The sequence below is a fragment of the Crocuta crocuta genome, unplaced genomic scaffold (assembly GCF_008692635.1).
Source record: "Crocuta crocuta isolate KB4526 unplaced genomic scaffold, BGI_CrCroc_1.0 scaffold72, whole genome shotgun sequence".
Taxonomy (NCBI): Eukaryota; Metazoa; Chordata; class Mammalia; order Carnivora; family Hyaenidae; genus Crocuta; species Crocuta crocuta.
Genome location: NW_027529427.1, coordinates 1,968,094 through 1,979,506, shown reverse-complemented (window position 1 = coordinate 1,979,506; position 11,413 = coordinate 1,968,094). Strand labels below are relative to the sequence as shown.

Genomic DNA, 11,413 nt, shown 5'->3' with positions numbered 1-11,413 from the left:
TCGGGCTCTGTGCTGACTGCCAGCTCAGAGCCTGGAGCCTGTTTCAGTCTGTGACTCCCTCTCTCTCTGACCCTCCCCTGCTCACACTGTCTCTCTCTCTCTCCTAGAAATAAATAAAACATTAAAAAAAAAAAAATAAAAAAAATAAAAAGGCCTCTGTCTGGAACTTTCAGGCTCTAAGAATCACAATTGCTCAAGACATCAGGAAGAACTGGGGCGCCTGGGTGGCTTAGTTGGTTTAGCGTCCGACTTTCGCTTAGGTCATGATCTCATGGTTCCTGGGTTCGAGCCCCGCGCCNTAAAATAAAAAAAATAAAAAGGCCTCTGTCTGGAACTTTCAGGCTCTAAGAATCACAATTGCTCAAGACATCAGGAAGAACTGGGGCGCCTGGGTGGCTTAGTTGGTTTAGCGTCCGACTTTCGCTTAGGTCATGATCTCATGGTTCCTGGGTTCGAGCCCCGCGTCGGGCTCTGTGCTGACTGCCAGCTCAGAGCCTGGAGCCTGTTTCAGTCTGTGACTCCCTCTCTCTCTGACCCTCCCCTGCTCACACTGTCTCTCTCTCTCTCCTAGAAAAAAAAAAAAGACGTCAGGAAGAAGTGCTTAAGAATAACAGCTTCTTGGCCTTCTGGCTGAGATCAAGTGACAAACAACAACAACAGAACAATGTAGGATTCGGTTTTATGTAGGATTTTGGAGATGAGAAAAATTGAAAAATAGAAGGCAGATTTCACTAGAAGAAAAGTTTATGGTCTTTAAAGACAGGCCAGACACATAGGAAAGGAGTGTGAAGTCTTAGAGGCCAGGCCAGGCAGGTATGAATAGGAAAAGATTTATGTGGGACTGATGACCCTTAATTGGAGGATTAGAAAAGAGGCAAATGAAGGGGCTAGGAAATTGGGTAAGACAAAAAAAACAGAGAAGGAATGGAGAACCTCATAAGTAACAGGAAACTTGCTCAGGGCTAGGTGGGGGTGCATTAGCCATTCATCTATCCAAGATGGGATAAGGTTCTGTGCAAAAGATGCCCTGATTTGAACTGCAAATTGTGAGCCCGTCCAGCAAGCCCAGCCCTGTGGTCCATGCAGGTTAATACCACCAGCAGAAAGCTCAGTGATTTCACCAGTAAAAATTACTTGGGCACCAGGTAGCCCCTTACCACCTCCCTCACCCACCACCCCCACTGTGTGCTCCTGTCCTGTTCTTTACTGATAACTGACTGTTTCATGGCACTAATTTTTTGACCTAATGACCTCAGCCTTCCTGAGATAGTCAAATTGATCTTCTGAGAAGGTATAAAATTTAGTATAGAGACAGTGAATCATAATATTTTGATGTTAAGTTTTAGGTAGGTTTAAAATTCCGTATGACGTTAAGCTTTGCATTTTCAACTTGGAATATCTGTTGATTTTAGAGTCATGAGTTTTAGCTGAAAGTTATAAGTTATTACTCAAGCTTATAACCAGCATTAGAAATTTTAAAATTTCCAACTCTTTAAAATTGTTTTAATGTTTATTTATTTAAGAGAGAGAGAGAAGGGGAGGGGCAGAGGGAGAGGGAGACACAGAATGTGAAGCAGGCTCCAGACTCTGAGCTGTCAGCATCGAGCCCAACTCGGGGCTCGAACCCATGAACCGTGAGATCATGACCTGAGCCGAAGTCAGATGCTTAACCGACTGAGCCACCCAGGCGCCCCCCAAAAGTGTTTTTAATAGATCTGATGCCAAAACTCATTTGATGACAAAACCTGGCCTGAATGGGTGAGGCTATTTATAGATCATCTCGAGGTAAATATTCATGTATTTTTGCAGAAGTACTAATGTGCTTGATTCTAGGGTGCTGGCTGGGGAAGGTATGCAATTCACATACTGTATTTACTTTATTAAAATCTTGAAAGCTCTGAATACTGAGACACATCTGCCTCCAAGAGTTTAAGATGAGGGACTGTGGACCTGAGAAAATGTGGGTCTGGGTTGTATGTGTATTGTCCTGGATTCTGGGGTGTCTTACTTGGGATAATCACTTTCGAGTTAAAGACTCAGGTATCTCTGCTATTTCACCACATGATTTCCAAGGTCACTATGCACAGATGGAAAGGTCAAGAGTCAGAGGATGGCACATGGGGGATTTCACAGGCCAGACCTGGCAGTAGTGCTTATCTTACTGCTGAGGTTCTGTGAGCTAATGTTTGGTCATCTGGTCTCCCTTACAGCTGAGGAAGCTGGGAAATGTAGTTTGCATGCCCATGAGGAAGAGGAATGAGGTTTAGTAATCAGCCTGCTGTCTCTACAACAGTCCACCCTTCTGGCATTTTTGGCAAAATATCCATTGAATCCTTCTTCCCAAATAGAGAATACCCTTACCCCTTTCCCACGAGACACACCCAAGCGCAAGCAGGCATTTCTGGATGGTGTGTAATGTTGTCTATTTCATTCCTCGTGATCTGATGACTTATGAGATAAAAGACAAGTTACCTGAACACTGGTGTTGACTGCACTGGAGTTCAGCTTCTTTTTTTTTTGCTCAGTCCTGTTTTCTTCGCTCTACCACACAGGTTGATCCTAAAGGCACCCTCAATAGCCTTGTGTATGCAAATTTCCACACTCAAGTCGGCTGGTGAAGGAACCTAAAAAGGTATGCAAAATACTGTAGTCTCACAATGTTTTAAAAAATTTCTTTTTCTGTTTTTATGATTCTTTCTTCCCTGTTATTTTTGATTTTGTGTACTTATATTTCCCCTTCTGACTCCTTGACTGGGTTTGCTGGTAGTTTATTTTCTTAACTTAAAACAATTTTTAAAAAATGTTTATTTATTTTTGAGACAGAGGGAGACAGAGCATGAGCAGGGGAGGTGCAGAGAGAGCGGGAGACACAGAATCAGAAGCAGGCTCCAGGCTCCAAGCTGTCAGCACAGGGCCCGACATGGGTTGGAACTCATGAACTGCGCAATCATGGGCTGAGACCAAGTGGGACGCTTAACCGACTGAGCCTCCCAGTCCCCCTATTTTCTTAACGTTTTAAAGAACCACCTTTTTGATGTATTTGTTTTGCCATTTACTAATTTAAAAAAATTAGTAGGCTTTATTTTTCAGAGTAGTTTTAGGTTTACAGAAAAGCAGTGTTAAGATTGGTAGAAATATGAGCAAAGAAGTACAGAGTTTACATATGCCTTGTCACGTCTCCCCTGTGCCTATCCCCCCTGTTATCTGACATCTTGCTTTAGTGTGGTTATGTTCAGTACAGTTGATGAATCAATATTGACACATTATTGTCAACTAAAATCCACAGCTTACATTAGAGTTCACTCTTTGGGTTGTGCATTTTATGGGTTTTGACAAACGCATGACGTCATGTACCCACCATCACGGTGTCATATAGAATAGTTACATTGCTCTAAGTCCCTCCTCCCTGTCCCTGATGGAACCATTGATCTTTTTTTTAATATTTTGTTTATTTTTGAGAGACAGAGGGAGCACGTGAGTGGGGAAGCGTTGGGGGGGGGCGGGCAGAGGATCTGAAGCAGGTGCTATGCCAACAGCAGCGAGCCAGATGCCAGGCTGAAACCCATGAACCGTGAGGTCATGACCTGAGCTGAAGTTAGACACTCAACTGACTGAGCCATCCAGGTGCCCCGGAAACCACTGATCTTTTGTTCTTTTTCTTGTCTCTGTGGTCTTGTCTTTTCCAGAATGCTACACAATTGGAATCATATATTAGCATGTAGCCTTATCGGACTGACTGCTTTCACTTAAGATTCCTCCATTTCTTTTTTAAGGGTTTATCAACACTTAAAAGCTCATTTCTTTTTCTTTTTAAATTTTAGTCTATTTCTTCTTTTTTTTTAAATCATCGAATAATATTCTATTGTATGAATGTATCACAGTTTATCCATTCACTTACTGAAGGACATCTTGGTTGTGTTCAAGTTTGAGGAAATTATGCATGAAGCTGCTATCATATTCATGTATAGGGTTCATATGGACAAACGTTTTCAATTCATTTGGTTAAATACCAAGGATCACTACTGTTGGATTTTTTTGGTTTGGTTTTGTAAGTATGTTTGGTTTTGTAAGGAAATTCCAGACTGTTTCCAGATGGCTGTACCATTTTGCATTCCCACCAGCAATAAATGAGAATTCCTGTTGCTTCACATCCTTGCCAGCAATTGGTATTTTCAGAGTTTTGGATTTTGGCTATTCTAATAGGTGTTTAGCGATACATCGTTGTTTTAATTTGCAATTCCCTAATGACATATGATGTTGAACATCTTTTCATATACTTATTTGCCACCTGTAAATCTTGTTTGGTCTATTCAGATCTTTTGCCCATTTTAAAATTGGGGCTGTCTATCTTCTTATTGAGTTTTCAGAGTTCTTTGTAAATTTTGGCTACCACTTTTATTTAAGTATTTTTTTAATTTTGAAAGAGTGAGAAAGTGTAAATGGTTGCAGGGCAGAGAGAGAGAGAGAGAGAGAGAGAGAGGAAGGGAGAGAATCCCAAGCAGGCTGCATGCTGTCAGTACAGAGCCTGATGTGGGGCTTAATCCCATGACCCTGGGATCATGACCTGAGCTGAAATCAAGAGTCAGACACTCAACCAACTGAGCCACCCAGATGGTCCCCACAGTTTTTTATTTAGTGTTTTGCTGGAGCAATGTGGATGTCTATAAGATTCTGTCTTTGCAGGCTACCCTATTCCTGGGCTTTTGGCCAGGGAGAGTGGGGTTTTTATTGGAGCTTTTGAATTTTTTTTTATCTGTTTATGTTGGTGTTTCTAGGTCACTGACCTTTCTAGCACCCTGGGGTATAAGAGGCAAAAAGAAAACCCATAGAATCCACTACCATGTTGTTTCTTGGGCACTGAAGTCCGTAGCTAGTCTGCTTTCTTTTTTCCACCTTTTGGAATCTCCTTATGTTTATTTTACATACAATGTCCAGGTTTTGTTTTGTTTTCAGTTGTACTTAGTGGGAGGAATAGAGAAAAGTAGATCTACCCCATTCTTCCTGAAAACAAACACACTGCTTATCTACGTCAGCTACAGATATTTGGTGAAAAGTAATGAAGAAGGAGCAAAACTCATTTGGGGAAAGACTCTCAAGTAAAAAACCTTGACTTCTTTTTTTCTGCCTTCCCTCCGTTCTTCGAAGGAGAGAGGATCAAAAGGTTCCCAGTTGGATTTTGGCAAGGGTGACGTATTCTGACACCTCTCTGGATTTCTAAAAGTGGAAAGATTCTGCTGGAAGCAGGGATAGACAGAGTGTGTATTACAGTCCTTGCTACCTGGGGAGTTCCCTGCTGTGTGGCCGGGAGATGGAGTTGGGTACTTTGCACCTAAAACTAGGTTGGTAGCCCTGGATACACGCGGCTATATCTAGATCTCACTTTTCTGAACACTTAAAGGAAACTGAGATTTTTTTTCCGGGTGTATTTAGATGGGCCCAGGCTCAGGATTTGCCGTGTCTCCCTACACATACTGCTTTCTTCCTCTGCCAAGTTATTTCTGCCAGTGATGGCTACTGAGAGGAAGGGAGGATGGGTGAATCATAGCCAAGGAGCCCTTCCAAAACATACCGGTGTAAAGACTGTCCCTTGATTTGCAAGCTCCAGAGCACAGACAGTTGCATAACACTACATCTTACATCATTAAGAAACTAAAGAATCAAACCAGATGAGGTGATTCCCATTTCCAGCTCCTCCTCCAACAAAAAGACATATAGAATTCAGCACTTCTACAAGAATTTGTTTACCCAATTGAAGTTGAGTAAAGAAATTAGTTGCACCTAAGGGTAAAACTGTAACCTGTGAGTTGGATACCGTGTTGATTGAAGGAAATGGCCTTATGTGTCCTATAATGTGTCATATACAGTGTGTCATAACATGGCAGACAGAACTCGTCTCTAAAACCGGGTTGAGAGTGCTTACTTGTGATTCACATAGCACTGTCTTGGGAATATGGAGCTCCTAAGGCTTTTGCCTTGGTCTTCAATATGACTCTTAAGGACCTTCACTGTGATTCCAAATTTAGTCTAGTGATCTTGACCTACCTGAGCCAGTAAGTTTGTTTTCCAGAGGTATAGGTAAGTGACTTTATGAACTAAAATACTTGGTGTTTAAGAGAATCTGATGTATTAGCCTTCAATTTGGGAAGTAAAATTTTGGACTTGAGAGTTTAAGAGAACTAAAGGAATTTGATAAATGTTTATGAGTTAATTTATTAGATGCACAGGGTTGAATAAGTTTAGAAAAGTTTTGCCTAATAAGGTTATTTGCCTGTTAGGCATTTAAAATGCTTAGGGGCGCCTGGGTGGCTCAGTTGGTTGGGCATCCGACTTCGGCTCAGGTCATGATCTCACGGCTGGTGAGTTTGAACCCCGTGTCAGGTTCTGTGCTGACAGCTTGGAGCCTGGAGTCTGTTTTAGATTCTGTGTTTCCCGCTTTCTCTGCCTCTCCCCCGCTCACGCTCTGTGTCTCTCTCTCTCCTTCAAAAATAAATAAACGTTAAAGGCATTTTTTAAATGCTTAAAAATAGGGGCGCCTGGGTGGCTCAGTTGGTTAAGCTTCTGACTTGGGCTCAGGTCATTACCTTGTGGTTGGTGGGTTTGAGCCCCGTGTCGGGCTCTGTGCTGACAGCTCAGAACCTGGAGCCTGCTTCAGGTTCTGTGTCTCCCTCTCTCTCTGCCCCTCCCCCACTCATGCTCTCTCTCTGTCTCTTGTCTCTTTCTCTTTCAAAAACATAAGGATTAAAAAAAAATGCCTAAAAACATATGTATATTAAATGCCAGGTAGTTAAAAATGTTTAAGGAAATCTAATTTATGTTGTTAAAAAGGTAAAATCTAGCATAACATTTCAGAACATGGACTCTGGAACCAGATTACATAGGTCAAAGTCTATTTCTAGCAAACTATGGCCTGCTGCCTGTTTTTGTACAATCTGCAAGCTAAGAATCGTTTTGACATTTTTAAGTGGTTAAAAAAAGATCAAAAGGATTTTTTGTGACATGTGAAAATTATATAAAATGTGAATTTCAGTGTCCATAAAAATTTTTAGTGGAACATGAGCACGCTCATTCGTTTGTGTATTATCTTTGGCTGGGTTTGTGCTATGAGAGCAGAGCTGAGTGGTTATGACAGAGACTGTACGACCTGAAAAGACAAAAATATTTCCTGTTTGGCTCTTTACAGATAAAATTTGATGATCTCGGTGTAGGTTCAAATTATAGCTTTACTATTTAGTATAAGCTTGGGCCTGTCATTTAATCTCTCTGTGCCTCAGTTTCCTCATCTGTAAAATGCGGATAATTATAGTCGCTATTATTAAATTATTGTGAGGATTCAATAAATCGATATTTGAAAAATGCTTAGAACAATACCTGGCACACAGTAAATATAGTCTATTTCTAAAATTAAGGGGGCTTTCCCTTGTTAAAGCTGAATTAATCAAACAGTTATTAAAGAATATGTAGAATTAAACATTAAAGTATGAAGTAAAATTTCCATTCTATAAAAATTATTACTGGGGCGCCCAGGTGGCTCAGTCAGTTGAGTGCCTGATTCTTGATTTTGGCTCAGGTCATGATCCCAGGGCTGTGGATCGAGCCCTGCTTTGGGCTCTGTGCTGAGCATGGAGTCTGCTTGAGAACCCCTCTCTCTCTCTCTCTCTCTCTTTCTCCCCCCCCGCCCCTCTCCCCCACTCACACACTCTCTCTCTAAAATAAAAAAATAGAAAATGAGTCTCTTTTTAAAAAAGTATTACTTTGATGAATAGAATAATAATTTAAAGTTGAATCTAGGATTTTAAATCTAAAGCTTCAATATAGTGAATGTTCAACACCTAACTAGTGTTATTAGTCATTTTTTAGCACCAGAGTTCCCCTTGGACTTGTGGGCCAAGTTCTGTGCAGAATTCTGTGGCCTGGGAGAGGAAGTTCTCCAGGGCTTATAAACAAGGCTTCTCTAAGATTGGGAGGCAGTGTTGCATAATGGGTGGGTATTTGGAGTTGTGTCTGGATTGAATTTTGACTTCCTAGCTGTGTGATTTTGGGCAGGTCTTATCTGTAGAGTGGGGTTGGTAATACCTATTTCATAGAGGGTATTCTGCAGATTAAAATCACTAATGCCCATGAAGTGTTTAGTGCAATGCCTGGCCTTTCGTAAACATTAAATAAACATCAGTTATTATCATTATTACCATTCTCCTAGGAGGGGGCCACATAATGAGTTATTGCTAATAGGTTACTAAATTCCTAGCAGATCAGGGGGTTCTCCGTGTGGTACCATTTGGGTGGTACTGGGAAATCCTTTCCAGTTGCCTTGATTTCCTAAAATTCTACCCTATCATATGCTTTCTGTTAAACATTGCCCTCTCCAGGGGTCCTTTACACTCTACAGAGGGCATCCCTTCCTCCTTGGCATGGTTTAGTTTATTAGGTACTAGGTATTTTCTTTATGAGGGCAGTGTGAGGACAGTGAACAGGCAAGGGCGGATTTGTGTTCTCCAGGGAAAGGGGGCGGTGGGTCTGAAAGATGGTGAAAATGTAAGGAAAAGGAGAAATTTTGCACAGTCTTCAGGTCTGCCCTGCCTTTCTGTTCCCCTGAGGTGTCAAAACAGCTTCTTTACTTTCCCAGGGAGGAGTTTATGGAGCCAAACCCCTCTGTTCCCCTAGGGCCTTCGCCTTTGAAAGCCTTTGAAATCTGAGGGACACCGGGAAATAATCATAGCCTAGGGCGCCACCTGCTGTCTACCTGTCTCCTCTCCGGCCCCCTGGGCTGGGATGGTGCTCCCGTCGTTTTGGTACTAACTCATCCTTGCTCAATTATTAGCAGCTCTGAGCACCTTCTGCCCTTCTTCTTCTTCTTCTTCTGCTTCTTCTTCTTCTTCTTCTTTTAACATTTTATTATTTATTTTTGAGAGACATAGAGACAGAGCATGAGTGGGGGAGGGGCAGAGAGAGAGGGAGACAGAATCCGAAGCAGGCTCCAGGCTCTGAGCTGACGCGGGGCTCGAACTTACAAACTGTGAGATCCTGACCTGAGCCGAAGTCGGCCACTTAACCGATTGAGACTGAGCAACGAGGCACCCCTCACCTTCTGCCCTTGTTGATGGCACCAAGACTTCCTTGGTCTTGGAGCCAGGTGAGATATCAGGGTTTATTTCCCAGTGACCTTGAAGTTTGACACCAGAGCCAATTCTGTGGCAGATCGTGAGCCTAAGGCTTATTCTGTGATTAAAAATCATTTCTTGTATCATGTCTGTCCTTTCAAAGTCTGGAGCGGTGGGAATATGGCCACCATGGTGACCTTGACCAGTGGTGAGGGAAGAAGGAAGAGGAGTGATTCACTGTGCACCTTAGCTGTATGTTACCAGCTTGAGGACTCAGGATGCGTTGGACCCAATTTTAGTCTCTGGAATTTGTCGTCATCCAGTGCTATTTTCCCCATTACGCAGAGGTGGCAGAGGGATGGGGGGCGGGGGCAGGCCTCTGTCTCCAAGGAGATTGTGACGAAGTCCCACTAGGGGCAATTTGGAAGTGGCCCTCTCTAGAAGGCTGAGGGAGGCCTCGGATCCGACCCTCGCGAGGGTCTTTCTTATTTAAGACTAGCCAGCCCCTTTTTAGAAGGGGAAACTGAGGCCCAGAAAGGGCAGGGAATCCCCTTGGGTCACAATGTGCCAGCAGGGAAGAGTCAGGAGGAGCTGGGTCCAGGATTACGCGCCCTTGGCTTTCTCCCAAAGCTCAGGGAGCCCCTCTCAGCTCCACTCTTCTTTGAGCTTTCCATCAAACAAGTCCTAGGGCCGAGGATCCTTTTGAACGTTCTGAGTCGCCACTCCGAGACTTCCCCTTTAAGGAGCTCTTCCCCTTTAAGATTCACGGCTCCTCCCGTCACGCTGCGTCGCAGTCTTAAGGCCCCGCCCTTTCAAACAGCTTTCGCAGGGAGACGACTGCTGCGCGACCGCCACGGCCCCTTTAAGCTCGAGCCCCGCCCCTGGCTCCCCACCCCCTTCCCTCTCCTCCCCTCCCCCTTCTGGCCGCACCAGGTGCCCCGGCGGGTCGTGCAGCGCGGCGCGCGAAGGTGAGCGCAGGTCCCCGAGGGGGTGCGGGGACACGTTCTTCGTCTTCCTCGGCTCCGGCCGGATCCTCGCGGGTGCCGGGGGCGGGGCCGGAGCTGCGACCGGGGCGCGGGAAATGGGTGGGCCGTGGGGCTAGAGGGGTGGGCCGGGACCGGTCGTATGGGAGGAGGGGCTCAGGTGACTTAGGGGAAAGGAATGGCTCCCCTCGGGACTCGCCAGACTACTGGGGGTGTGGGGGACCGGGGTCCCACTCGCCCTTGCCCGGCCAGTGCTCCGGTACAGCCCAATTGCGGAATTGTCCCCCCAGATCCATGGGGTCCAGGCCCTTCCGTAGGGGGCGGCTGCCGGCAGGTCCCGCCGCCTGACACCTCAGTCGTAGGAGGCCGCTGGAGAGGCCCAGGCTGAAAGCGGTGGCCTTTGGGGTGTGTGGGGGGGAACAGGAGGCCACCGGCCCCCTCTCGGACTCCCGGCAGAGGTGGGGCCGTCGCAAAAGGCACAGGGGTGGAGGGTGGCCGGGGGCTAACAGGCTGGGACAGACGTCTGCCGGCTTCCCCGAGCTACGGGCCGAGCTGTGGGCTGGGAAGGATCTGGCTGCCGGAACTCAGTTCCAAACCCTTGCCCATCAGTGAGCTGGCGGTCACCATGGCAATGCGGGAGCTGGTGGAGGCCGAATGCGGGGGTGCCAACCCACTCATGAAGCTGGCCGGGCACTTTACCCAGGACAAGGCCCTTCGACAGGAGGGGTTAAGGCCCGGCCCTTGGCCCCCAGGAGCCCCAGCCTCTGAGGCGGTGAGTATTCTTGATGTAGAAACACAAGCCGTTGACCCGGGATGGAGGGGCCAGACCCTCTGGCTTTGGGATAACTGCTCTCTGTTGTGTAGCAAGTAGAGCTGTCGCCTAATGAGTGTTTACTTAACTCGGCACTAAGCATTGTACTTCTTCATACGGATGAAGGCAGTCGTTTTATAGATGAAGAAACTGAGGCTCAGAGAAGTTTTGTGACTCGCCCAAGGTCACGTGGCATGCCAGAGCTGGAATTTTAACCCATGTTCAACTGAGTTGTGTGTGTCTTTACCACCGAACCATATTGCCCCCCGTTTCTCTTCTGTCTTAGGTTTCCAAACCTTTGGGAGTAGCCTCTGAAGATGAGGTAAACACACCTCTTGCATTTTTCTTTCGCCCCTTGTGTTTTTACTTGAAACTTGGCTCACCGTCATCTCAGTCTTTGGACCCTTCTGGCCAAACGAGATTTGCCTTATTCCTCCTGCTTGCTTTGAAATATGTATTCGTTTGAGTGTTTCCAAATCTATAGTTTCTTTGCTTCCCTTTGCTTGTGTTTGACATTAGTA

General features: G+C 45.3%; 1 protein-coding gene across 5 annotated transcripts in view; it reads left to right on the top strand.

Annotated features, from left to right (window-relative positions):
• Positions 1 to 2,532: 2,532 nt before the first annotated feature.
• PEX5 (peroxisomal biogenesis factor 5) overlaps positions 2,533 to 11,413 on the top strand; it is a 25,832-nt gene continuing 16,951 nt past the window's right edge. For 4 of the 5 annotated variants that reach the window (XM_077759068.1, XM_077759067.1, XM_077759066.1 and 1 more), the window contains exons 1-3: positions 2,533 to 2,632; positions 10,691 to 10,853; positions 11,179 to 11,214. In XM_077759068.1, coding sequence (XP_077615194.1) covers positions 10,707 to 10,853; positions 11,179 to 11,214 — 183 coding nt within the window. In that variant the 5' untranslated portion in view covers positions 2,533 to 2,632; positions 10,691 to 10,706. Of the gene's footprint in view, positions 2,633 to 9,662; positions 10,067 to 10,690; positions 10,854 to 11,178; positions 11,215 to 11,413 lie in introns of those variants that run through there. The other variant, XM_077759065.1, reaches the window with a different exon arrangement.